Source organism: Bufo bufo, chromosome 7 (genome assembly GCF_905171765.1).
Source record: "Bufo bufo chromosome 7, aBufBuf1.1, whole genome shotgun sequence".
NCBI classification, from domain to species: Eukaryota; Metazoa; Chordata; class Amphibia; order Anura; family Bufonidae; genus Bufo; species Bufo bufo.
The window spans coordinates 171,257,409-171,283,837 of NC_053395.1; the positions used below are offsets into that span (position 1 = coordinate 171,257,409).

Here is a 26,429-nt window from a genome sequence, read left to right on the forward strand (position 1 = left end):
CCACATTCTTATCAGTAAGTTAAGGACTGAGCTATAATGAATGTTTAGGAGGTCAGAGATAAGTAGCCATCAGCTGAGCTGCCTGATGGAGCAGAGTGAGAATTCAGAGCCTGCTACGAGAGAAACTCAAGACTTGGGGTTCTAAAATTTTAATAAGGGCCAATTGAAAGTGTTTTTTTAGCTCAAAATGAATACAATGAAATAATTTAAAAAAAGTCCCCCAAAGGTGTACATATTAAGTTTTAAAATAATCCTGAAATCTTGTAGTTTTCACCCTGGACAGTAGCAATAGCTGACTTCTCAGCAATCAGCATTATCATCATAAGCAGGAGTACAATGAAAGCCAACGCCTCTTAAAACTGGTGTCAGATAACACAGAATACATCATTAACAATTTGTGATGGACAGACAGACTGGTTGCTGATGAACTTCTTCAAAACCCTTTTATGCATACCTGTCGTCACCTGCCAGTTTTCGGGTGTTAAGGGGGTTGTCTCACTTCAGTAAGTTGCAGTTAGGCCGAGTTCACACGAACGTGTGTGACCCGTGCCCGTGCTGCGGGCCGCAATGCACGATCGCCGGCCGTAGGTCAGCCGCATCGGATCGCGGACCCATTGACTTTAATGGGTCCGCGATCCGCCCGTTCCGCAAAAAGATAGGCCATGTTCTATCTTTTTGCGGAACGGAAGTACGGGACGCAACCCCACAGAAGCACTCCGTAGTGCTTCCGAGGGGTCCCGTTCCGTGCGGCCGTTCCGCTATTCCAGATTTGCGGACCCATTGAAGTGAATGGGTCCGCATCCGTGATGCGGAATGCACGCGGAACTGTGGCCGTGTATTGCGGGCCACGGATCACACACGTTCGTGTGAACTAGGCCTTATCATGTAGAGAAAGTTAATACAAGGCACTGACTAATGTATTGTGATTGTCCATATTGCCTCCTTTGCTGACTGGATTCATTTTTCCATCACATTATACACTGCTCGTTTCCATGGTTACAGACCACCCTGCAATCCATCTGTGGTGGTCGTGCTTGCACACTATAGGAAAAAGCATCAGTCTCTCTGGTGGCCGGGACCATAGGAGCGCACGTAGGCTAGTGCTTTCTCCTATATTGTGCAAGCACGACCACCGCTGATTGATTGCAGGGTGGTCTGTAACCATGGAAACGAGCAGTGTATAATGTGATAGAAAAATGAATCCAGCCAACAAAGGAAGCAATATGGATAATCACAATATATTAGTAAGTGCCTTGTATTAACTTTCTCTACATGATAAATGCCACTTACTGAAGTGAGACAACCCCTTTAAAAAGTTAGTGGTGCGCAAATGGTGTTTTAACGCCACTTTCTGAAAAGGTGGAGTGGTGTGGATGGGGTTATTGGCCCCAACCATCATTCATTCCAGTTTCCTTGTGTAAATGAGAACTTAAATCTTCTCCAGCTACTGGTTGACACAGAGACTGCTGGAGGATGCATTTAATTTATATTGATGCGTTCACCTTGTCATAAATGAAGCGCATTCTCTGGCAGCAGAGGGGAAATCGAGAATGCTGGTCTTGATATATCACTGTATCTGTGAATCCAGACCTGAAAATCCATCTTATTACTACAGTGAATTAAAAGTTAGGGGAGTAAGTGGCTGAAAAGGCTTTTTTTTTTTAATCTTTCTTTATGATATATTACAAACTTTATATTCATGTTGAAACTACTTTCACACTTCCGTTTCTGATAATACAACCATCTACATCCGTTATGAACTGATCCGGTTGTATTATCTTTAACATAGCCAAGATCCGTCCCCATTGACTTGCATTGTGGGTCCTGCTGGTGCCAGATCCGTTTTGCTCCGCATCCCATGACGGAGAGAAAATCACAGCCACTCTATTCTGTTCATTTCAGTTTTGTCCCCATTGACAATGAGTGGGGACAAAACAGAAGCGTTTTTCTCTGGTATAGAGTAGAGATCCCATGACGGATCTCAATACCGGAAAATAGAAACGCTAGTGTGAAAGTAGCCTTAAAGAAATGTACCATAGAACTGTCACACTTTATGATCTTCACATCTGTCTTCCACCATAGGCCCATGGCAATTCAAGAGTTTTTTTCCAGACCAAAACCTGATTACGTATTAAAGGCAGAGGACTGTCTGTCTCAGCCTTGCACCTTGTTAGAGGCCAATATGAAGACACTAAAGATAGAAGATCTGGAGGTGAAATTCCTTTATTTGCATTATTGTTTGATGTTACTATTGTATTTTGAGAACCTTTTTGTTCTCTTTAGAGCATGAGCAGTGAGTTTCAATTCGATGTGGATTGTGATGGCACTTTTCATGGATTTACAGCTTGGTTCAGTGTTCAGTTCCAGAATATTGACAACCAGGAGCAGGTGGAATTGGATACTGGCCCTTTCAACCCGTACGTAACAGATGATTTATACAAAAAAAAAAGTCATATATTTGAGTTCTAAATTGGAGCCGTCAGTCACTTTAGATGCAGGCCACACTGGCTATTTCATCAGGATACACAACTGCAGGGAGGGCTACTGGTCATAACATCTAGATCAGTTTCTTTATTTTTTTAAGTCATTTAAGAAAGCTGGTAGTTAGTTATATTATTTTTCTTAATTTAGGTTTTGTTTGTTAATGAAAAATTTCTGTGAAAATCATAGTTACAGGATAGATTGTCTATTGAAAACGATGTTGTCTACGGTCACTTGTAGGGTTCTTAATAATATGCATTCATAACAAAAATCATTGGGTGACACCATCTCTATTCTTTGTCACTAGATGGTGACAGAGCGCTGGGAAGGGACAGGTCCCTTCTTGGCACAGTTGCAGCTTTAAAGGGCATCTGGCTGAGCTGTTGCATGCACACTTGGCAGCTGAAGGCTTCTGTGTTGGTACCATGTTAATATGTGCCTGCATTGCAGAGAAAGGTTATGTTTTAATATATGCTAATGAGCTTCTAATGGGGTGTTGCCATTACTCCTAGAGGCTCCTCTTTCCCTATTGCCTCCCCAACTGCACTGCTAGAAGGAAACAACAGAGGAAGCCCAAATAAAAAAAAAGTCACCTCCTCCTACATGCTTCAGTTGTTGTTGTTTCCTGTCCCTCAGGATGCGTGGAAGCCTCTGCCAGTGGTCTGGGGATCGTTTAACCTGGACTGTTCCCCTTCTTGGGAGGGCTGAGTAGGGGGACAGAGGCTCCGGGTGTGGCGTGGGCTCCCCTTCTCTGTAAATCCTTCTGTAGGCATCCCGGGCTGTGTGCCATACGGGTACGAGCGATCAGCGCTTCATGTGGCCTCTGCCGATGGGAATCCTCGGGGCAGAATTCCCGTGATACATCCTGGCCAGACTATGGGGGCGGAGCCAGTAAGGGCACGCTGCCAGGGATGGGGTTTTGTGGGACTAATGTGAAGGCCTTATAATAAGTGGGGTTCTAATTCCATGCATATATATAGGTAGAGATATATATATATTTCATATTCTATATGCCCTCTAGGCTAGAGATGTTGTCTCTACAAAAGCCATGGGTGGTGAATCAGCAAAAAAAAAAAAAAAAAAAAAGCAGGAAAGGTCTACCCCCTTTATGTAAACATGTCCACGTTGTACCGAGAAAGTGGTAGCGGAAGAGTTGGCATCCTTTATGGGAAACCTTAGCACCCTTATTAGGGATGAAGTGAATTCTGCAATTCCCTTACGTCCCAACAGCAGCACAACTGGGGTATTACTGCCCCTGTGGACAATCAGGACAGGTGGAACTTTTATTAATTTAATCAAAAAGTGATAATTAACCAATTAGACCCCTATAAAGATCTCCCCAAAAACACGCACCGTGCTATTTTTATTTTTTTTCTTCTTTCTGTCCTGTAGACAGAAGGGACAGGTGGTGGTCTCTTGGAGACAAATTTGTTCTATATGTATTTACATTTTTATTTCTGTTCTTACAGTTTCAGCTGTGTGGACCGGCGTGCGGTTTACGCTGGGCGACGATCTCTTGTACCTGAAGCTGTCAGTTCCTGACGCAGACTGGGTCTTATGTTTACCTTGTGTAGAGAAGTTTAGGTAGCGTTTTTCTAAACCTACCATGCTCCACCGCCGCCATTTTGGTCCTGGCGTGGGGGGGGGGGGGTTCAGGGAACTGCCGAACTTCCGGTCCGGTGCAGGACTGGAAGTACTGGTTTAAACTTAAATTATTAATCACTATTTTACTCCCCTGACATAAATTTGTGGTTTTCTGTGCTTCTACCTTGAGCTTCCCTTGGAGAGTTTTTTGTTTTCTCCTTTTTTTTATTTTTTATTCTGTGGAGTAGGGCTCTCTGAGGTCAGAGTGAGGCAGAAGATTCTACTCCGCTCTCTGCTATTTAAGAAGCTCATTTTTCTTCAGCTGTCTCTCCGTTCACGCCTTGTTCTGAGAGTTGCTGATGCCATAGTTCCGACACAGTTGTGCTCACGCACACTCCTAGCTGACGCTACCTGCTAATTCTTCAGCCGCCTCGGCTGCTGCTGCTGCTATCCGCTATTTCCTTTAATAGCAAATGTCAGAGTTGTCGCTCCCCTCCAGATCCTGAGCCCCATTCTCTGGACATAACCTGGGTGAAGGAGTTCGTGGGCAAGTCCATAACTGATGCATTAGCCCAGAAAAGGCCTAGACATATTTCTCCTAGGAGATCTTAGTTTTTTTTTTTTTGAGAAGACCTGATGATTGTTGATGAAGCCCATTCTTCAGCTTCAGAAATTCCCGGTTGGAAAAAGTTCAGCGACTATTGAGATCCATCAGGTCAAGGGACCAAGATGTTGATCAAGGGGAAGCTTCTCTACAGCCACCTATAGGGGGCCTAGGGCCTTCACAGTGGAAGAGTCGCTCAGAAGTTTGTCAACTGAAAACCTGTTTTTTGCTTGCCATTACTTCAGCAAAGAGAATCAGAAAATTGCAATTCTTGGCTGCTGTGGAGCCATATACTCTATTTTTACCAGAGTCCTCCTGCGGTTTCTCCCTACCTTTGTTTCTAAGGTACCTTCTTTCCGCAATTTAAACCAGGTCATTTCTTTACCTGTTTTTTATCCGTCGCCAGTGTCGGAAGAAGAGCAGGTCTTACAGACCCTAGATGTTGCTAGAAGTATGAGAATATACCTAGAAAGAACTAAAGACTTGCGAAGATCCGAATATTTTTTCATTCTTTAACAAAGGTCTTAAAACTTCTAAACCGACATTAAGCCGTTGGATCAAAGAAGCAATCAGAAAAGCTTTTGTCGCCCCCTGCTTTTATCTACGCACATTCTACCCAAGCGGTAGCTGCATCTACGGCTGAGGGGCGCCTAGTAACTTTGGAGCACATTTGTGCTGCTGCCTCATGGAGTTCCCACTTTACATTTGTAAGCCATTATAGGCTTGACTTAAGGAGTTCAGAACACACCGCCTTTGGCAGGTCTGTCTTGAATTCAGTTCAGCTGGAAGACCCTCCCTCATAGGTTCTCTTCTTGCTAAGTCCCCAGTTGTGCTGCTGTTGCGATGTAAGAGAATCGTTAATTTCTAACTATAATTTGTTTTCCCTTAGTCCTAACAGCAGCACACGTATATCCCTCCCTCTAATTTTTTGTGGGTTTATTACTTAACATTTCGCACACTGTGTGTTTGGGGAGCTCTTTATAGGGGCCTAATTGGTTAATTGAGGAGTGAGAGCTTTTTTCAGATGGTGACTGATGCTTGGTCTGGTCGTCCATCAGGTTTACCAGAGGACACAGAGTCTCTCTTGAAAACTGTACGGGCCACAATGAAGTTGGAGGACATTAAAGAGCCTCAAACAATTCAGGACCAAATGTTTCAGGGTCTAGGGGAATGGAAAGATCCTGAAAAGAGACCGACTATATCAAACGCAAATACCCATTTGCAGAAGCAGACACTGAACATTGGGAGAAGACCCCAAAAATAGACACAGCAGTGGCCAGGATTTCTCCCCTTTAAGGCCCTATGGACAAAAAATGGCAGGGTCAGCTATGTTCACAGCTGCAATAGGCGCAACCTGTACGGCCAGATCCTTATAAGTTTAGATTGGTCGGCTTGAAATTTATTTAGTGGCTATCCTCACTTCCAGTTTTGAAGTAGGCCTCAAATTTCCTGGCTGATGCTTAGGGGGACTGGTAAGACTTTCAGCCAGGTCCACGGCTCTATCCAGACGATATATTGGATAAGGCCTTGGACAAAACGTCACGTCTGAGTCTCAATACTTTCAGTAAAGGAAAAATTTACATTCCTAAAAAAGAAATAAAGCAGAAACGGAAGAAAAGGGATTTCGCTGGAAGAGGACTTCTAGAGGGAGAAGGTTTCTTTTTAACCCCAACTCCTCTTCTAAAAAGATGCAATGACGCCATAAGTATCGTGGGAGGCAGGCTCACAAAATTCCATCAGGCCTGGGATTTTACTCTCCCCTATTCCTGAAAAAAAAAAAAAAAAGTGGGGCATTCAGAGCCATCACCAATTTAAAATATCTGAACCGCTTCAACTGTTACAAGAAATTTAAGATAGAGTCAGTCAGAATAATGAAGTTAAAAAGTCGCAGATTTCTACGCAATCGCTAAAACTGCGCACAAATTTGCGACTTTTTTCTGCTCTGCACTATGCTCGCCAGTTTTCTGAAAGTGGGCGTGTTTTCTTACGTAAATGAATCTCTAGACAGAGGACCATGCTTATGTTATGAGACTTTTTAATAAAACATGCGACTTTTTCGTAAAGACGTGCGACTTTTGTAAAGCTGCTTACTGACGGATAAACTGCTACCGTCAAACCACATTTATCACAGTCTTAAAGGGCCGATCATAAATCTGACTTAGCTAAAACTGACTTTAGCCATATGTGAAAGTGGAGTGAGCTGTCAGAGTAATGATAAATCTGGCCCTTAGTCTTTAAACCACTTTCAACATCGCCTCTAATTAAAAAAAACAATGGGAGGCAGACATTACGCAGCCTGCGCCAGAATTTTGGTGCAGAATCACCACCAAAAGACAGTGTGACTGGGCTCATCTTGTAGCATGCTGGAGTTTGTACACTCCTGTGTAGCAGCATCATCCAAATTCACTTCATTCAAAACTTCGGAATAATACTGCACGGAGATTCGTCTCCGTACAGTATTAGAATGTGTGGGCTCCTATGAGCCGAAGTAAGTTATTTGCCAAGTCGCGTGGGACTTCGTTGAAAAACTTTTAAAGAGGTCCTTTCATCGGTCCAAACATTGTAAGATAACTATCAGGCTGTGGAGAGCGGCACCCCGGGATCTCATTGCACTTACTATTATTCCGGGGCGCCGCTCCGTTTTCCCGCTATGTCCCCCGGTATTTTCGATGATTTGGTTATACTGGGAGGAGTCTGCCCTGTTTCTTCCTGGGCGTTCCTTCTCCCAGGCTGTAGCGCTGTCCAACCGCAGCGCAGAGCTCACAGCCTGGGAGGTTTTCTTCTGCCAGGCTGTGAGCTCTGCGCTGCGATTGGACAGCACTACAGCCAGGGAGAAACAGGGCAGACTCCTCCCAGTATAGCCAAATCAGCAAAAATACTGGGGGACATAGCAGGAGAACGGAGCAGTGCCCCGGAATAATAGTAAGTGCAGTGAGATCCTGGGGCGCCGCTCTACACAGTCTGATAGTTATCTTACAATGTTTGGACCGATAAAAGGTCCTCTTTAAAGTGGAAAACCACTTTAAAACTTGAAACCAAACTGTGCTTCGGTTCCGAAGTACTAGTTAACTACTGAAGTTATTCAACGAAGTCACACGTGACTTTGCAAATAACTTAATTCAGCTCACCGGAACCCATATATGCTAATACTGTACGGAGAAGAATCTCCGTACAGTATTATTCCGAAGTTTTGAACAAAGCGACTTCGGATGAAGCATCCAAAACTCGCTTCGCTCAACACTAATAACTACTAATGTATATATATTTTTTTTTAAATGACACAGCTGCTCGTGGAGTCAGTTGACAAATGTCCTCTAAAACTGGCTATACCCAAAGAAATGTCGACTGAACTTTTGATTGGCCAAAACCAATCTCCTCCCATAAGTGTTAAAAAAATAAAAATAAATAGGAGACAAGCTGCTGTAAGGCATGTCTTGAAATCCTAAATCCATTAATTATTTCTTAGGCCTCTTGCACACGGCTGTATGCCCTCTGAGATATACGGTCAATGAGCGGGCCATATGTCCCGGAGCGGCGTTGATCGTGCGCACAGGAGCACACAGCATCATAGATTACAATGATGCTGTGGACGTCGGGCCGCCCACGGGACTATTGTCCCGCACTCATAAGGTCATATAAGTGCGGGACAATAGTTCTGCGAGCGGCCCGACGTCCACAGCATCATTGCAATCTATGATGCTGTGTGCTCCGGGACATATGGCCTGCTCATTGACCGTATATCTCAGGGGGCATACGGTCATGTGCAAGAGGCCTTACATTTGCCAGTGGGAGAGGCCCACATACAAATTAGATTGCAGAGCTCCAGTGATGCAGTTTTCTTTCTGAAAGAGTGGAGTATGTGCTATATCGAAATCGAAATCTGTGCACATGTAGCACCACTTCTGTCCATTGATGCACACTGGTAGTATAGCTCATCCCAACTTATATCAATAGTAGACACAACCCATGGAACTCTTTAATGATAATTTTCACTTAGAGGGGTTGCACCTCTTCTGCTCCATCTTTAACTTTCCTGGAGCAGTGATGTGACATGCATACACATTTGATCACTGCAGCCAAGCACTGACCTCAGTGGTCATGTGCCATACGTGCGAACATCACTGCTAAGGTCAGTGACTGGCTGCATTGGTCATGTGAATGTACGGTAGGTTATTGGTCCAGAAAAATAAACATAGGACAGCAGGGATCACCGGTGGATTGTTACTGGAGCAGCAAGGCAGTTAACAAGTAAGGTTTGCTTTTTTAATTTTTTGATTATTTTCTATAGCCATATTCTTAAGTTTTTAGACTCTTCCTCTTTCTGAAGGCTTACCCACTGGAAGCACACACTCTTCATGCTAGACAAGCCTATCCAAGTTCACAGCAATGACAGGATCACTGGCTCTGCAGTATTCAAGAGAAATCCTATTTGGAGACGTCATTTATCTGTCACTATAACCTGGTCTGTTACCAGTTCATCACTGACAACCGTGCAGGTGAGTACATTCCTGCAAGCTGTGAGGGCCAGAGGTTTGATCATCTGTTCATTGCTGAATTTCTTGGTTTTCACAGGATGGCTCCAAAGTATTTCCCATTTGGAGGTGATTCTAGAAGGAGAGATGGTATGTGATGCCACATGGAATTCTAGATGAAACATACATAGAGACCTAAGCAATAATAGGTGAATATTCAGCTAAATACCAAAGATACCATCGGATGCTAGCTCCATGCTTCTCACACTCTGGCTTTGCATCCGTTGTAAAACTGCATGCTGGGAGCTGTAGTTTATTTTACAGGTTCTCGATATCTGAGCTAACTGATGACAATGAGACAAGTTTGAAGACAGTGCCCATCACTAAGGACATTTTTAAAATGTTTAATGTGCTTTTTATCATTTTTGTAATATCACAGGTAACTGTCAGGCTCTGTAGTGCTTAATGGAGGTTTTTTTTTTTTCACATTTTTTTTTTGCTATAAAAACTACAGTGTTAAAATTGAAGTGGTCCTGTCCCTTTTGTTCAGAACCAAGTAGGATGTCCTTTAGGTTGATGCACGTAATAAATTATACAGTCTCTGTACATAATTACATTCAGTTCAGTGATGAGAAGTGAAGTAGCAGCTCATAAAGGGCTGGTGAACATTCACACTTTGGAAAAATCCATCTTGGCTCAGGGGGCCACTAGATAAAATAAAATAAAATCTATGTGCTCAGAATTAGGAGATCCAAAGATTCACATTATTGCATGGATTTGGGCTCTGTAAGGCGACACAACACAAGGCAGGACGTACGCTGCACAGGAAACACAGCATTGGAAGGTTGGGGTTCAGGAAGCTACATCCAGTGCCACAGTAAGAGGTAAAAGTTCATTAGTTACATTCTGTTCTGAACATTCGTGGCATCAAGAGGGTTTGCCTCCATCTGTGACTAGGAGCACACCTAGGTGGTGGGAAGACAAATCGCCTGAGAAGGAAAACAGCAGCAATCCAGCACCTTGATGAATGGAAGTAGTATGAAGTCTCCTCTGCTCAGCTATGTTTCATTCCCAGCACATGGTTGGATAAGGCAGGAAGCAGCTTTTTCTTGTTTCACATGTTGTATGCTACATATATGGGATCAAGCTGATCAGCAAGGAATCCATCACGTAGGTGCATACGCTGCTTTTCTCCTCGTGAGTTGATGGGAATTACACCTGGGTCCACAATGACGACAACACCAACAATCAGATAGTGCTCCTCCAAAACTACATTTGTCACTAGAGCCACTAGGTCAAGGGCCTCCTGCTCCGGTCCATCCAACTCTAAAACAACTACTAGAAGGTTTGTCCACGTGAAAACAGCACTGTTGGGGCAAAAAAAAAAATTGTATAAAAAATTACAATTCTAAGACCAATTGCAAGAATTGATCTCCAGTTATGAACTCACCATTCAGCAATATTCTTGTGAGATCGAATCACAGACGTCTCTATATCAATGGGATGGTATCTCATTCCTCGTAATTCCAAGGTTTCATCAAGGGAGCCCACCACATACAGAGCATCATGTCGCTCTATGTAACACAATCAACTATTAATCACTATCACTTTAGGCTTTGTATTCTGAGCATCCCCTTTGCTCACAAACATCTCATTCTTACCTCCACTGGCATCAGTTAGCTCAGTTCTACGTAGAAAGCCAAGGTATCCTGTCCGTGCCCAAATGGTCTGTGTGTCACCAAAGCTGAGTCTTGCATTGAAGTGATCCGCATGCAGGGCCTCTTCTCCATACACAGTATAATACCCATTAGCATTGTGTGGACTGCTCACCCAAACCTTGTAAGATATTTTCAAGAAATAAATTACCCATTGTGTTTTAAAAGTGCCACATTTAGGCCTAATGGTACTGCTTACATACCTCTCCTAAATGAGAGTCTCCAAGGGGTCCTTTGGTTTCTGTGTGTGCAATAATGACTTTCACACCGGGAAGAATCTACAAGATAAATATGAAGGCTTAAGATATGCTTAAAGGGAATCTGAGGTCAGCCTAAGACAGTGATAGGCAGGTCAGTGACAGCTGTTTTCGGGAGCCATGCAGTGGCCATAGCTGGAAGCAGAAGGCTCCATCCACTGCGTATCGGTCATGCCAGCCTACTGCAGCTCACCTCCCAATTTTACAAGTTTTCCCATAAAACTGTATATCAATCTGTTCAGCTCCTCACTCATTATATAATTACAGTGAGGAACAGAAGTATTTGAACACCCTGTGATTTTGCAAGTTCTCCCACTTAGAAATCATGGAGGGGTCTGAAATTCACATTGTAGGTGCATTCCCACTCTGAGGGACAGGATTTAAAAAATAAATAAATCACATTGTATGATTTTTAAATAATTTATTTGTCTTCCACTGCCTAAACATAAGTATTCGAACACCTGAGAAACAGCAAGAATCCTGGTTCTCAAAGACCTGTTACTGTGCCTTTAAAAAGTCCACCTCTACTCCACTCACTCACTCTACTCCACCTGTCTGAGCTCTTTAAAGACCCCTGTCCACCCCAGAGTCAGTCAGATGCCAACTACTACCATGGGCAAGACCAAAGAGCTGTCAAAAGACACCAGAGACAAAATTGTGGACTTCCACAAGGCTGGAAAGGGCTACGGGGCAATTGCCAAGCAGCTTGGTGAAAATAGATCAACTGTTGGAGCAATTATTAGAAAATGGAAGAGGCTAAAGACTACTGTCAGTCTCCCTCGGACTGGGGCTCCATGCAAGATCTCACCTCGTGGGGCATCACTGATAAGAAAGGTGAGTAATCAGCCCAGAACTACAAGGGAGGATCTGGTCAATGACATGAAGAGAGCTGGGACCACAGTTTCAAAGGTCACTGTCGGTAGAACACTACGCCGTCATGGTTTCAAATCATGCATTGCACGAAAGGTTCCCCTGCTCAAGTCATCACATGTCCAGGCCTGTATGAAGTTTGCCAATGACCATCTGGATGATCCAGAGGAGGCATGGGAGAAAGTCATGTGGTCAGATGAGACCAAAGTAGAACTTTTTGGTCTAAACTTCACTCGTCGTGTTTGGAGGAAAAAGAAGGAGGAGTTGCATCCCAAGAACACCGCCCCTACTGTGAAGCATGGGGGTGGTAACATCATGCTTTGGGGGTGCTTTGCTGCGAAGGGGACAGGACGACTGCACTGTATTAAGGAGAGGATGAATGGGGCCATTTATTGTGAGATTTTGAGCAACAACCTCCTTCCCTCAGTCAGAGCATTGAAGATCGGTCGTGGCTGGGTCTTCCAACATGACAACGACCCAAAGCACACAGCCAGAATAACCAAGGAGTGGCTCTGTAAGAAGCATATCAAGGTTCTGGAGTGGCCTAGCCAGTCTCCAGACCTAAATCCAATAGAACATCTTTGGAGGGAGCTGAAACTCAGTGTTGCTCAGCGACTGCCCCGAAACCTGACAGATCTAGAGGAGATCTGTGTGGAGGAGTGGGACAACATCCCTGCTGCAGTGTGTGCAAACCTGGTCAAGAACTACAGGAAACGTTTGACCTCTGTAATTGCAAACAAAGGCTTCTGTACCAAATATTAACATTGATTTTCTCAAGTGTTCAAATACTTATTCAGCAGTGCAAGACAAATAAATTCTTTAAAAATCATACAATGTGATTTCCTGGATTTTTTTATTTTATTCTGTCCCTCAAAGTGGAAATGCACTTACAATGTAAATTTCAGACCTCTCCATAATTTCTAAGCGGAAGAAGTGTGTGTGTTGTGTGTGTATATATAACCAATGCATAACTCTGATGAGGATTCCCTGTAATATAAAGCATACAGGACAATAAATGAATTTAGTCCTTTACTTAAATTTGCGAATTCACACTAAACAAAGTGTTAGGATGGGTTCCTTATTTTGTATCAGTTCTTTTGCTACATATTATGTAGTAATTTATATTTCTGTTTCTTAACTGTTTTACTAACGTAATCACCCATGAGGTTATAAAATACCCCTGGGGACATTAACTCTTGTTTTTATTTTTATATTTTGCAGTTTTTTTTACTGTAACTGCGAAATTCAACAGCCCCATTATAGGGTTAAACAACCCCCTGTCATGCCACTTGTAACTGGCAGAGCTGTTCTAGGTCTGCTGGCACCCAGGAGCTCCACAATATAAAGGGGGCACTCAATGATCACTGGATGCAATAAGCAATGCCACTACCTCTATTCACTACATTGCTCTAATTGCATACTATGTAGGGTAGAAAAAAGAAGACTTGGTTGCTATTGGGTTATGTTATCAAACAGAAACTTACCTTTCCAGATTCCATTAGGGGCAGACTATGTGGTGAACCCCTCTCCACTAGTCGCACTCTTAAGAGAAGAGATCATAGTTACAGAAAAGTTTGTATGAAGCATCATATAAAGTAGGCGGACGGAGACTGTCAGTACCTGTCATGGCGCAGCGCTCGCATGTCTACATAGACAGTGGTTGGGTCAGGACCTGCAGTACCCTGTAAAATAAAAAATTATTTTTTCCAACTGTTAAACCAGACTTAGACATTATTCGGAGCAGGGACTGCCATGCAGGTGAGAAGCAGTACAAACACATTCTAAAAAGCACATGGTGCACAGTCCTGATCTACAGCCAGTTCTAATTCCGCCTTGCATCTTGTAAACACTACTTATCTGTCTACACAAGCAACAGAAACTCCCGCCTTGAGTGCGGCCTAAATCTGAACACATACCCCTTCTGCCATTCCTGTGCTGACACACACCTCTGCTGTACTGCCCAGCGGAGCCCAGAGCAAAGCACGCTTCAGTTAGCATGTCAGCACACACATGCAGACCCCATACCTGATCAGCAAGCTTGCCCAGTCTGTTGGGCTGAAAGAGGAACCATAAAGAGAAGTGAGAAACCAAACAATATGACAGTGATAGCGGGAGTAATAAGAGGTTGTCAGAAGACACATCTCAACATGACCACTTGCTTTAATTATGTACAGAAATGTGATCAATACCTTACAGATATCAATTTGCTAAGAGGCAGAACCCAACAGCTTACCTGCAAACAAATGGCCACGTTGACTCGACAGCCGAATGTGGTGCTCACCGCTCGGGTGGACAGTCCCAGGTCTTTGAACAGCTTAGAGAAGGACTGCGTGAGTGAGATCCGTGGCCTTTCTTCTGCTACCACCATACATGTGCGCACACAGGACAGGTTCACACCCCGGGACTGGGCAAGGGAATGAACACATCAGGGAAAGGATTTAAGGTTTAGGAAAAGGAACACCACATAGAAAGAAAAGGAGAAAAAAAACGGTATGTAACAAGAGGGTGAGCTGGGGAGGTAAGAAAAAAAATATACTGGTTTAGGATAAAATGAGGGAAGACAGCTAGAAATGGTGAATAGACAATAAACAAGATCTTACAATAATGAATAGATTCTTACCTTAAGGGTGCCAGTTTGTGTGCCCAAGCCTCTGGTACACATCTCCATGACCGAGTAAGAGCAGAAAGTGACACGTACTTTGTACTGACTAACTGCACTGAGCCACAAGGATGCATTAGTCTCCAGCTCGAGAGGGGGAACTAGGATAGATTGATGCCCAGAGTAAACACTGTATAAAGGAGATAAAAGGCAATTAATACATTAAGTAAATTACTAAAGAGAACCCCTCTCCCCCTTTGTGAACAGTATACACAAATTAATATGTGCATCTCTGCATTGAGTAAACTTTACAACATGAAGACAGAGTGAATATGAGACTTTACCTGCACAAGCACCAAAGGGCAAAGCCCAAGCCACAGTATGGGTCTAAACAGATAGCAATCTGCCGAGATGGGTACAACTCGCATTGCAGTTTTATGGATCGACATAAGGCACTGCAGGCTGAATGAGACATCTGCAGATGAAATAATTAAGACCAACTTAATCGACAAAGACACAATTACTGGAAGTGGTAGACTAAAGCCAAAGTCTTTACTATAGGTAATGTATACATACTTATGAAGGTAAACTCATGTCCTGTACCGAAACATTACTGTCTTACCTTCACTCCAGCTAAGATCCCTGTGGTAGACACACTGAAATCCAAATAAGCCAGGGTATCTGGTGACGTTGGCCTGAAAACACGAGCTATTTTCTTCTTGGGCATGTCTTCTGTGAAAACATGAAAGCAGAGCAGCAGCGGGCATTAGTAGCGATAATGAATACTCATTTAGGGTACGGCTACACTGGTCGCGGCCAGGATCTCAAGGAAATGAATTGGATCGCTGTGCAAGTCGCAAAAAACTCAGCAGTGCTCTTTTTTTGAGACTGACGTAGTGATCCCATTTATTTGTAAGGAATCACCGCTACTCTACTATCCTGGCTGCGATAGATGTCGTGCAACCAGTGTAGCCATACCCTTATTCTGTAAACCTTTCCTGTGTTCACTACTTCAGTTGAGACTGAAGATCACCCTTTATTACACACATGGACTACACATTTACTAAGAGTTTTCCGTAACTTTTGTGGAGTATAAAAGTAGCAAAATGATGGTGTACACCGTATTTACGTTATCATTTGCGACTTTACTGTTCTCACCACTTTAAAAAACTGGGTGGGACTTAGCGGAAGGGGTGTGGCCTCCTCAGCTAGTTACATTTACTATAATTTACGGGACACACTGGTGTAAATTATAGTGCAAATTTATTAAGAGACTTATGCCTCTAATAAATTTAGCTAATTTTATGCCAACGGACTTTATATTAAGACTGGCGTACCATTTACAGCCACACATCCATCCATTCTACTAGAACTCTTACCAGTGTCCAAAATGGTTGGCCAGGTCTTGATGTCTACAGCAGCAGCAGCTTCTTTTGATTTAAGCAAACGCATTATTGCTTGAGTTGTGAGGATACAAGAGGACTTGCTAACCTGTGAACAAAAGAATATCTGTTCACCACTGTAAGGTTGTGGAAGGGGTGTATGTCCCACCCAGGTTCCTCAACTGGGTGAGGTAAGTAAAATCCAGAAAGATGGCGCTGGCTTCAGCAAACTTAGTTGCTGGAGCTATTTTTCAAGGGCTGGATTTTATTTAGACTGGGAAGGTAGGTTTCGTAGTGGGACCTCCCAGTCCACCCCCATCCAGGGCATGCTTTCCCCTAGCCTGAGGGATCCCCAGGTGTAGTCCAGCTGGGATCGTTAGTGGGAAATAAAGCACATCCCAGGCTGTCAGTCTGAGAAGCTATGCCTGGAGAAGCTAACCTGCAAGGTTGGAGCTTGGGTAATAACAGACGGTGAGGTTGTGTGAAGCCATCTCTCTCTTATGTTGTGAACTGTAAAGGTGAGCTAGAAACGCTGTGTATTAGCCAATGCCTAGACTGGCAGGTATTTATTTTTGTTGTTTTGTTATGCTGGTGCTGTAATCTCGATAAAATGTAGTGATGTAGTGACGATATAACTGGGGAGGGTTTATCTGTATATGCTGACCGGTAATAAAACACTCTTTAGACTTAAAGATTCACTGTGGTCTGTCATCACTGCCCTGCCTGAGAGAGTGATCCCTTACTGGGTTGTCCAGGATTTCAATATTAAGGGCCTATCCTCCCAATTAGCCATCAATATCAGATTGGTGTGAGTCTCGCATCTCAGCGGTTTACTTGTAGTTCCGGCACTGGATCTACACAACTCTTGTCCATTGTGTATATATGGCACTGGAGCTAATCCCAAATAGCTGATGGGCAGGTATATGGGGTGTCAGACCTCCACCGATCTGATATTGATGGCCTATCCTGGGGCTAGGCAATCAATATCAAAATCCTGAACAACGCCTTTAAGATGTAGTTTGGCACCAATTGTAAGTATTTTAGACTGCAAATCTGCAAACTGGTGAAGGTATCCTTTACATTGACCTACCCTGCGCATATAACTTGTGGATAGGACACAGACAGACATACATTCTGGATGCACTAACCTCTACAATCATCTTCACAGTAGGCAAAGTGGTAGCAAGGTTTTGCGGGTGTGGAGGACGCACGGTGATGGGAATACAACCAGCATAAAGGCAACCAAAAAATGTGGCAATAAGGTCAATGCCTAAGCAAACCAAACAAATATTAGTATAGAAAGTGGCATCAATTCACAACACGAGTAAATAAAACTGTATTTAAAGAGGACCTGTCACCACCCCTGACATGCCTATTTTAATAGCTTCATGCATTCCCAGTGTAATAATTCTGGAGTATCTATTCTTAGGACTCTATGTTGTGAATGAATTTCTAGCAGTCTGCAGTAAGGGTACAGAGGGGTGGTAACCAGTTTGGGGGGGGGGGGGTCTGAAAATGGCAGCACTGATTGAATAGAGTGAGTATATGCAGGTACACACCCCCAACTGGTTACCACCCCTCTGTATCCTTACTGCAGACTGCCTGCAATTCATGCTTAAAGGAAACCTGTCACCGGGATTTTGTGTATAGAGCTGAGGACATGGGCTGCTAGATGGCTGCTAGCACATCCGCAATACCCAGTCCCCATAGCTCTTTGTGCTTTTATGGTGTATAAAAACCGATTTGATACATATGCAAATTAACCTGAGATGTGTCAGAGCTTGAAAATATGACTCTTCTCTGGTCACACAAGTAAGATATGACTCTTTTTATGTTAATTTGCATATATATCTAATCGGTTTTTTTTACACAATAAAAGCACACAGAGCTATGGGGACTGGGTATTGCAGATGTGCTAGCGGCCATCTAGCAACCCATGTCCTCAGCTCTATACCCAAAATCCCGGTGACAGGTTCCCTTTAACTTCTAGTAGAAATAATAAAGGAATGGCACAACATAGAGAAGAATAGATGCCCCAGAATTGTTATTACATGGGAGATGAATGTAGCTGTTAAAACAGGCATCTCAGGAGTGGTGAAAGGTCCTATTTAAGGCTGTGTTCACATTAAGTTTATGGCTCTCGTTTATATACATATATGCCAGGATGTATGTTAAACAGATCCTTCAGACAGATAACATAAAGCGGCATTTGTTATTCTTCGGGTCCCATCGTTAAAGGAAAAAAATGTATATTTTTAATTTACTGGATACCGCTATATGGAATAGGAGTGGGAATGAAGTGCTTGCTATTACTCACTGCTCCGTGGTCACTGCGCTGCTCTATATCCTGACACATAGTCAGGTCATAGTGTATGTAAGCGTGCACTATGACCCAACGATGTGTGATGTGCGGGAGAAGAAGATGAAGGAGCTGTGGAGCGGCACCCCTACAGGAAAGGTAAGTGCTGGCGAGGGGGAGATGGTGGCAGCTGAGGGCACGTGTGTGTGTGTGTGTGTGTGTGTGTGTGTGTGTGGGCTGATGAGTTTTTATAAAGGAAATCGTTCTTTTAATTCGTTTTTTAATTAGAGTACTCGATTAATCGTTGGATTAATCAATAGAATACTCTATTACAAAAATAGTCGATAGCTGCAGCCCTAGTCTACGATGCTATCCCATACCTTTTTTTTTTGCCAGCCAGAGGCCACTCTTTTGGCCGTCTCACTAATGTAACCCAATGGACACGTTTGGGATGTTGGGAACTTTTCTAAACGCACTTTATAAACCTTAAGCTGGCCATGCACATTCAATAGCTGTTGGACAACAGCTATCTCTCCCGACTCCCCAATACATACATGTTTGGTTCAGCAGAGCATGTCACCTATTGCTTATCACTTAAACACAATAGCCGCATACCTTACAGAATTGTAACACATTGATTCTGTTGCTCTCACCTGGAGGAAATACAAGGGCTACATGATCCCCAACATTGAGACGAGCTTTCTCTAGTAGCCCAGCAGCAACACGTTCTGCTCTCTTGTGCAACTGCAAACAGGATGCAGAGCTGACCACAGCACCCTGTGAATGGTAAATCAAATAAGGCATACAGTGGGTTAATAGTAGCAAGCCTCCGAAAGTTACAGCACGAGGCATCACGTGATAAATCCTATTCAATTAGTGGCTATATGCCCCTGAGTGCTTAGAATGCAATGCTCATATCCATACAATATAAGACCTATTTATGCTGAAACTTAAAGAAGTTTTCTAATTTCGCCGTTACTAAGAAGAGATGAGACCAAGTTCCGGCACACAGCACAGCAGCCCAGCACTCGCTGTTTACGTAGCTCCCATTGCAGTGCATGGGTGCTATAGAAACAGTGTAGCACAGCAGGTTGTGCCGTTTCTGAGCTATGGAAACAGCATAGCTTGCTTTGCTACGCGGTTTCTGTATCTCCCATGCACTGCAATGGGAGTTACTGAAACTTGCCAAGCGCGGAGCTGCTGCACTGTTCCCCCCTTGGTCTCATCTCTCCTCAGTATCGGTAAAATGAGACAACCCCTAAAAGTGGTTTTCCAGGACTTAAAGGGGTTATTCCATGAATAATGTAAAAAATGAAAATCAAAGATCATATAGTCCAGGACAATCTCTTTCTAACAAATCTAGAACCAGCCCTGTACCTCATATGGATCCCGAGATCTCCCCAGTCATTGCTTGGCTAGATTTATATCAAGCTGACAGCTCAAGAGGAGGGTATTGTCTGCTGCAGCCAAGGGGGCGTGTCAATGCTCTACCTATCACAGCTCAGGAGGCAGATGAAAGATGAAACTGAGCATGTGCGGCCTTCTTAATGAGCAGGTCAAAGAAATAAGAAATTAAGGGGCACTATACAGATGCATTTTATTGAATAACTCAGTGGCTATACAAAATCTTTAATTACATGCAATTGTAAAAGTATTCAGATCCAGGTGCTGGTTTGAAAATGGTAGAATATTTTTTGTGGGAGAACCCCTTTAAATACTGACAAACTATCTTCAGGACAGGTGATCTATATCAGATCGGTGCAGGTCTTACTTCTGGCACCAATGCCGATCAGCTCTTGGAAGAGGCCACAGCACTCCGGTAAGGAGCGCAGCCTCTTCCTTGGCCTGCGATGTCATGTACCTCGGTCACAAGGCCTTTCTATAGCTCAGTCCCATTCAAGTGAATAGGACTGAGCTGTTATATACAATGTACAGCAACATCTTTGGCACAACATTATGTCAGAGCGCCCCTTCAAACAGCTGAGTGACGGGAGTCACCCCCCCCCCCCATTGATCTGATATTGATGACCTATTCAGACAATAGGTCATTACTATCTAAGTTCCAGAAACCCCTTTAAACAAATTTGTGATCCTTTATATAATGCACCTTGCAAGGTGAGAGAATTATTTAACACAAAAAACACCTTTAACCTTAAGTGTTTTACCCAACAATACACAAAGTCTTGGCAAATGATACAATAAAGATCTTCACCTTGGAATTAAGCAGGAGAAGCAGAAGATGATCGGGAGTGGTTTGTGCCCTCCACTGTAAAACATCAGCCAGGTACAAGAACTGCAAGTACAAACGAAGATTGTTTGTTTAAGAAAAGGTTTTCTAAAGGCCACTAGCACAAAACCATTAAGACAGTGTACATTTGGTTCTACCTTCTTTGCCTGGTCATTGTCTTCTAGCTGTGAGACATCCCTTCCACAAGCCTGTGCAATTCTTTTTCCAGCCACTAGGTTTCCCACAATCATGGAAGCGGGACCCACATCTAGGAAAATAAACCAGACATTTAATTTTTCTTGGAACATGTTCCTGTTATGTATGTATAAAAGTATGCAAAATACCTGGCTGTTTCTGTCGAGGTTTTGGCAGATTAGTGACGCACGTGTGCGGGCACATGAGAACATTGCATGGATGCAGAGAACCCTCTAAAAAGTGTTGCTTTGTTTCAGAGATGTGAATCCCACCTAGAGGTGCTTTGGGAAGAGTGTTTGCAGGTACAAGTGCCAGGCAGTACACACCAACTTGGTGAATGCTGTCTATTGCCTGTAGAAACCGAAAGAGGATTAAACCACCACTAGTAAACTGGCTTCAGCCCAAGATTCTAGTGGCAATCAGCCAATTACCTGCAGTATTCTACTCATCCACTGGAAGCTGTCCTCTTCTGAAGAGTCTGGGCGCTGCTCAGCTACCAGTACAATCCTCTCGTCATGCAGCACGTTTACTGAAAATACGGCTATCCTAACAAAGAGCAGAGCATTCAACCCCACATTAATAACTTCTCACTGCACCTGGTTATTTGCTTATGCTAACTTAAAGGGTATCTGTTATCAGAGTTTTCCCAAATAAACTGGCTGACCTGTTGCATGTGCGCTTGGCAACTGAAAACATCTGTGTTGGGGCTCATTCACACAAACTTTTTTTGCGTTTCGTATACGGAACCATTAATTTAAATGGTTCCGCAGAAAGAAAAAAAAAAAAAACACGGAATGTACTCCATATGCTCCAATGTACTCGTTTCCGTATTTTCGTTCAAAGATAGAACATGTCCTATTATTGCCCGCAAATCACGTTCCGTGGCTCCATTCAAGTCAATGGGTCCGCAAAAAAAAACGGAACACATACTGAATGTACTCTGTATGTCTTCTGTATCCGTTCCGTTTTTGCGAAACCATCTATTGAAAATGTTATGCCCAGCCCAATTTATGTAATTACTGTATATGCCATATGGAAAAACAGAACTGAAAAACAGAACAGAACCGGAAACACTACTGAAAAAAAACAAGGAAAAACGGCCCGCAAAACACTGAAAAAGACATACGGTCGTGTGAACGAGACCTTGGTCCCATGTTCATATGTGCCTGCATTGCTGAAAAAAAATGATATTTTAATATATGCAAATTAGCCTCTAGGAGCAATGGGGGCATTGCCGCTACACCTAGAGCAGGCATGGCCAACCTGCGGCTCTCCAGCTGTTGTAAAACTACAACTCCCACCATGCCCTGCTGTAGGCTGATAGCTGTAGACTGTGCGTGCATGATGGGAGTTGTAGTTTTGCAACAGCTGAAGAGCCTCAGGTTGGCCATCCCTGACCTAGAGTCTCTGCTCTCTCTGCAACTGCCAATCCCTCTGCACTGTGATTGACATGTCCAGGCATGATGATGTTTTCACTGCCTGGTCCTGTCAAAATGCAGAGGGTGTGGCTACTGCAAAGTGAGCAGAGCCTTTAGGTGTAACAGTAATGCCCCCGTTGCTCCTATAGGTTCATTTGCATATATTAAAACAATTATTCTAAAAAATGCAGGCACATATGAACATGGACGAACACATCCCTTTAGCTGCCAAGCGCACATATAACAGGTCAGCCAGTTTCATAGGTACAAATCTACTGACAGATGCCCTTTAACTGTCAAGCACCTGTTTGAAAGGGATGCCCAAAGTGGACAACTCTTAATGTGTTTAGTAGAGGTCATAAAGGGGCCCTAAGAATGCAAACCTCCATTGATCAGAACAGAGAGCAGGTTTAACAAGTGACGTCTGTTACAGAGGACAGCTGGAATCTGTATTCGCATATACAAGTGAAACTCAATTAGAATATTGTGCAAAGTTCATTATTTCAGTAACGCAACTTAAAAGGTGAAACTAACATATGAGATGGACTCATTACAGGCAAAGCGAGATATTTCAAGCCTTTATTTGTTATAATTTGGATGATTATGGCTTACAGCTTATGAAACCCCAAAGTCACAATCTCAGGTACCCTTTGCTCAGGGGGTATGGATGAATTAGCTGACTAGAGGGTGACACTTTGAGCCTAGAATATTGAACCTTTTCACAATATTCTAATTTTAAGTTGCATTACTGAAATAAATGAACTTTTGCACGATATTAAAAACTTTCGAGTTTCACCTGTAACTGCTGGCTGGGCTTTTCCCTCTGGAGATAATAGCTAACCCTCTTGCAAGTAACCGTGGGACCTGCATGATTGGGGTTAGTCCAAAGCTCCCCTCTGTATGCACTACCTCACATAAGCCGGTGCTTATACACATCATCCCTATCTTATATGCACCAAACATTTTCTAGCTTGGTTAAGACCCATTTCATTTCATATTCTTACCTGCCTCTGTAAACAAACTTCATTGGCTCTACAGCGAGGGCTGTTGCTACTACATCATCGCAGCTGTGCCTGCGTCCACTTACGACCATCTGACCATCCACCTTCCCAACAACAAATACCAAACGCTCCTGCAGGAAGTGAAAGATATAACATAAAAGTTGCCAAATGTTTAAGAAGAGGTCTTTGAAAAAAAAATCTATTTCTGTGATTGAAAATCAGTGCCATTCTTCTAAATTAGGGTTTTTAGGGCAGCAAGCACACGGATTTCTGCAAGCCCTATTCACCATTGAACTGGTTTTCAGTCGAGGAAATGTCTGCAAACAATATCTACCACATGTGAATTCACAGGAATACTCACTGGCCCAATGAAGCCTAGAAGCCCAGTTCTAAGAAATGGCTGGCTAGAAACGGGATCTCCATTGGCAGTAAGTGGCATAGTCTGAGAGACAAAAAAAAAATAATAAGAGGATAAGCTCACATATATAGATCATCCCAGTATGCACCTTTCAGTCAATATTACACACCTCAAAGATATTCTTGGTAATTCCATGAAGACCATAGTACGCAGTGCCTGTGGAGTTTGAGGAGACACACAGCTCTCCAACTTCATCCGTCTTACATAGATATGGTGCTCCCTCCACTTTTACCACACACATGGTGGCTACAAACAAAAACTATGAGTCACTTCTGTATGGAAGCAAGAAATACTGGACAAAGAAGATCAATGCATCCTCTTACCCCCAGGCATTACTTGTCCCACATCTTGCACAGTAAGAACCGACAATTTCTCCTCCGTGTCTGCTCGAATGACACCATAACTTAACCCGTTCATTGACAGAACTACCTTTCCAGGAGGAACTCCACCTAGATCTGGCGGTCTAGAAAATACAAAATGATGGAAGGTCAAGATAACCAAAACTAGAGCAGTAAACCTATTTAAAATACAATGGAAAGAAGCGAAAGGCATTCAGAGATGACAAGACATGAGTATAAAGTAATTCACCTGCGCATGGACACTGTGAGAGCCTCAGATGAACTGGCACAAGGACAGATCACTTCTGGCCTCAGACCTCGCGACTGGAAGACGTTAAGGAAGGCATCACAAGATGATATAGACCCTGAAAATACAGACAGACACTCTTTTAAATTGTAAACTCCCTATTAAGAGTATGATACAAAAGCTTTTATGGAGACATTAAAGGAGTATTCATCTCTTGCAGCGTGGATATGGCAGCTATGGAGTGGACTGTACTGTCCCTGAAGCTCCCATACAAGTGAATGGTATAATCTTCAAAATTGTGCGACCATTAGCCACTATATACCTATGGGTTTTAGCCACACTGCCTGTTCTTAGCCATAGCCTATGACTATAGGAACTTACATGGATTGGCTCCATCAGCTACAATCAGCATTCTCAGGGAGCCTAGGCTGACGTCCCGCTGATCTCTCTGTGCCAGAAGAGACCAGTGCATGTCTCTGGACTTCACTAGTGCAACACGGGCTGAAGAAAGAACAAACACGTTCAACTACAAGTCCTGTTTCAGAATTGTGGAACATTTAAAACCATCTTGATAACCACAAAAAGACGTTCAGAATAAAGGAGCTCATAATACACTTTTATAACATATAAAAAAACAACTAGGCTACTCTTTATATAAATCCTTTAGAAAGTTTTTGGCTTGTTAGGCATCAGTTCACGACAAGGAAACCATGCTCTGTGGAGTAAGAGTGCTAACAGCTCCTATACACATTTGAAGGGAGTCCTTAGCGGGCAGCCCAAACTATGCCCTCACAGGGCATATAGCTAAGAGTGGTCTTTACAAGAAAACTCCCTTAGGTTGGGTTTACACATTTTTTTTATTAGCATTTTTTTCTCTAAGATTTGCTGCTTTTTTTTCTACTGATGTTTGTTACAGAGTTTATTAGCAAATCACGCAAATGGATAACCGCAATTAAAACTTAAAGAGGACCTTTCACCGATTCTTACCCTATGAACTAAGTATACAGACATGTGAAGCGGCGCCCGGGGATCTCTCTGCACTTACTATTATCCCCGGGCGCCGCTCCGTTCTCCTGCTATGCCCTCCGGTATCTCCGTTCCCTAAGTTATGGTAGGCGGAGTCTGCCCTAGCGCTGGCCAATCGCATTGCAGAGCTCACAGCCTGGGAGAAAATAACCTCCCAGGCTGTGAGCTCTGCGCTGCGATTGGTCAGCGCTAGGGCAGACTCCGCCTACCATAACTTGGGGACTGGTATCTCCGCCTACTATAACTTAGTGAGCGGAGATACCGGAGGGCATAGCAGGAGAACGGAGCGGCGCCCGGGGATAATAGTAAGTGCAGTGAGATCCCCGGGCGCCGCTCTACATATCTGTATAGTTAGTTCATAGGGTAAGAATCGGTGAAAGGTCCTCTTTAACATTTAATTAAAGCTACGTTAAAAGATGTGGGCCCATGAATCAAATTTTTTTTCATTTTTTTTCAATTTTTTTCAAAAAGCATGTAGCTTAAAGCCTAGGAGATGCGACAACTACCAAACGGTAAATATATTATAAAGGTGACAGAGGGTAGAGAAGAATAGATATTTAAGAGACCCCTGGGTCGCTAGCACTATGTGTCCCTGTATCTACCCAATAGACCCTTTAGATGACCCTTGAAATCCCTCTTCCAAAGTGACAGGGACTGCCCAGTTTCGTCAAGTAATATGGAAACAGAGACAAGAAGAAGGGACTCCTAAATAAAATCAACACAATTGTCCCAAAGCGTTTCATTGGCTTCCGCCAAATCCTCAGGGGACCAATTCCAAAAATGATGTTATTAGGGATGAGCGAACTTTGTGTTTCAAGTTCGGCGTACAAGGTTCGAGTTTTCTAAGAATTCTATTATGGATTCAGCTATCACGGACCATATAAGTTATGGTCCGTGGTAGCTGAATCCATAACGGAATTCTTAGATAACCCGAACCTTGTACGCCGAACTTCAAACACAAAGTTAGCTCAACAATAGTTATTATACCAAGGAACCCAGTCAGGGGTCCCTGGAACATTCACAAGGCAATATACACTCAAAAAAATAAAGGGAACACTTAAACAACACAATGTAACTCCAAGTCAATCACACTTCTGTGAAATCAAACTGTCCACTTAGGAAGCAACACTGAGTGACAATCAATTTCACATGCTGTTGTGCAAATGGGATAGACAACAGGTAGAAATTATAGGCAATTAGCAAGACACCCCCAATAAAGGAGTGGTTCTGCAGGTGGTGACCACAGATCACTTCTCAGTTCCTATGCTTCCTGGCTGATGTTTTGGTCACTTTTGA

The 26,429-nt window shown here is 43.2% G+C and overlaps 2 protein-coding genes across 6 annotated transcripts in view; one reads left to right on the forward strand and one right to left on the reverse strand.

Moving 5' to 3' along the window:
* PRMT2 (protein arginine methyltransferase 2) overlaps positions 1-9,688 on the forward strand; it is a 61,872-nt gene extending 52,184 nt beyond the window's left edge. Inside the window, exons 6-9 of the mRNA XM_040441933.1 lie at positions 2,083-2,212; positions 2,284-2,417; positions 8,997-9,165; positions 9,242-9,688. Of these exons, the coding sequence (XP_040297867.1) occupies positions 2,083-2,212; positions 2,284-2,417; positions 8,997-9,165; positions 9,242-9,274 (466 nt within the window). The 3' untranslated portion in view covers positions 9,275-9,688. The remainder of the gene's footprint in view (positions 1-2,082; positions 2,213-2,283; positions 2,418-8,996; positions 9,166-9,241) is intronic.
* DIP2A (disco interacting protein 2 homolog A) overlaps positions 9,505-26,429 on the reverse strand; it is a 108,888-nt gene continuing 91,963 nt past the window's right edge. For 3 of the 5 annotated variants that reach the window (XM_040441931.1, XM_040441928.1, XM_040441929.1), the window contains 24 exons: positions 24,489-24,608; positions 24,111-24,225; positions 23,846-23,985; positions 23,632-23,768; positions 23,466-23,546; positions 23,108-23,235; positions 21,117-21,231; positions 20,835-21,036; positions 20,649-20,758; positions 20,476-20,556; positions 18,917-19,040; positions 17,113-17,234; positions 15,962-16,073; positions 15,205-15,314; positions 14,927-15,057; positions 14,604-14,772; positions 14,217-14,387; positions 14,009-14,038; positions 13,604-13,665; positions 13,468-13,525; positions 11,060-11,134; positions 10,803-10,977; positions 10,592-10,715; positions 9,505-10,508 (listed from right to left, as the gene is read on the reverse strand). In XM_040441931.1, the coding sequence (XP_040297865.1) occupies positions 10,256-10,508; positions 10,592-10,715; positions 10,803-10,977; positions 11,060-11,134; positions 13,468-13,525; positions 13,604-13,665; positions 14,009-14,038; positions 14,217-14,387; positions 14,604-14,772; positions 14,927-15,057; positions 15,205-15,314; positions 15,962-16,073; positions 17,113-17,234; positions 18,917-19,040; positions 20,476-20,556; positions 20,649-20,758; positions 20,835-21,036; positions 21,117-21,231; positions 23,108-23,235; positions 23,466-23,546; positions 23,632-23,768; positions 23,846-23,985; positions 24,111-24,225; positions 24,489-24,608 (2,945 nt within the window). In that variant the 3' untranslated portion in view covers positions 9,505-10,255. Of the gene's footprint in view, positions 10,509-10,591; positions 10,716-10,802; positions 10,978-11,059; positions 11,135-13,467; positions 13,526-13,603; positions 13,666-14,008; positions 14,039-14,216; positions 14,494-14,603; positions 14,773-14,926; positions 15,058-15,204; positions 15,315-15,961; positions 16,074-17,112; positions 17,235-18,916; positions 19,041-20,475; positions 20,557-20,648; positions 20,759-20,834; positions 21,037-21,116; positions 21,232-23,107; positions 23,236-23,465; positions 23,547-23,631; positions 23,769-23,845; positions 23,986-24,110; positions 24,226-24,488; positions 24,609-26,429 lie in introns of those variants that run through there. The other 2 variants (XM_040441930.1, XM_040441932.1) reach the window with 2 other exon arrangements.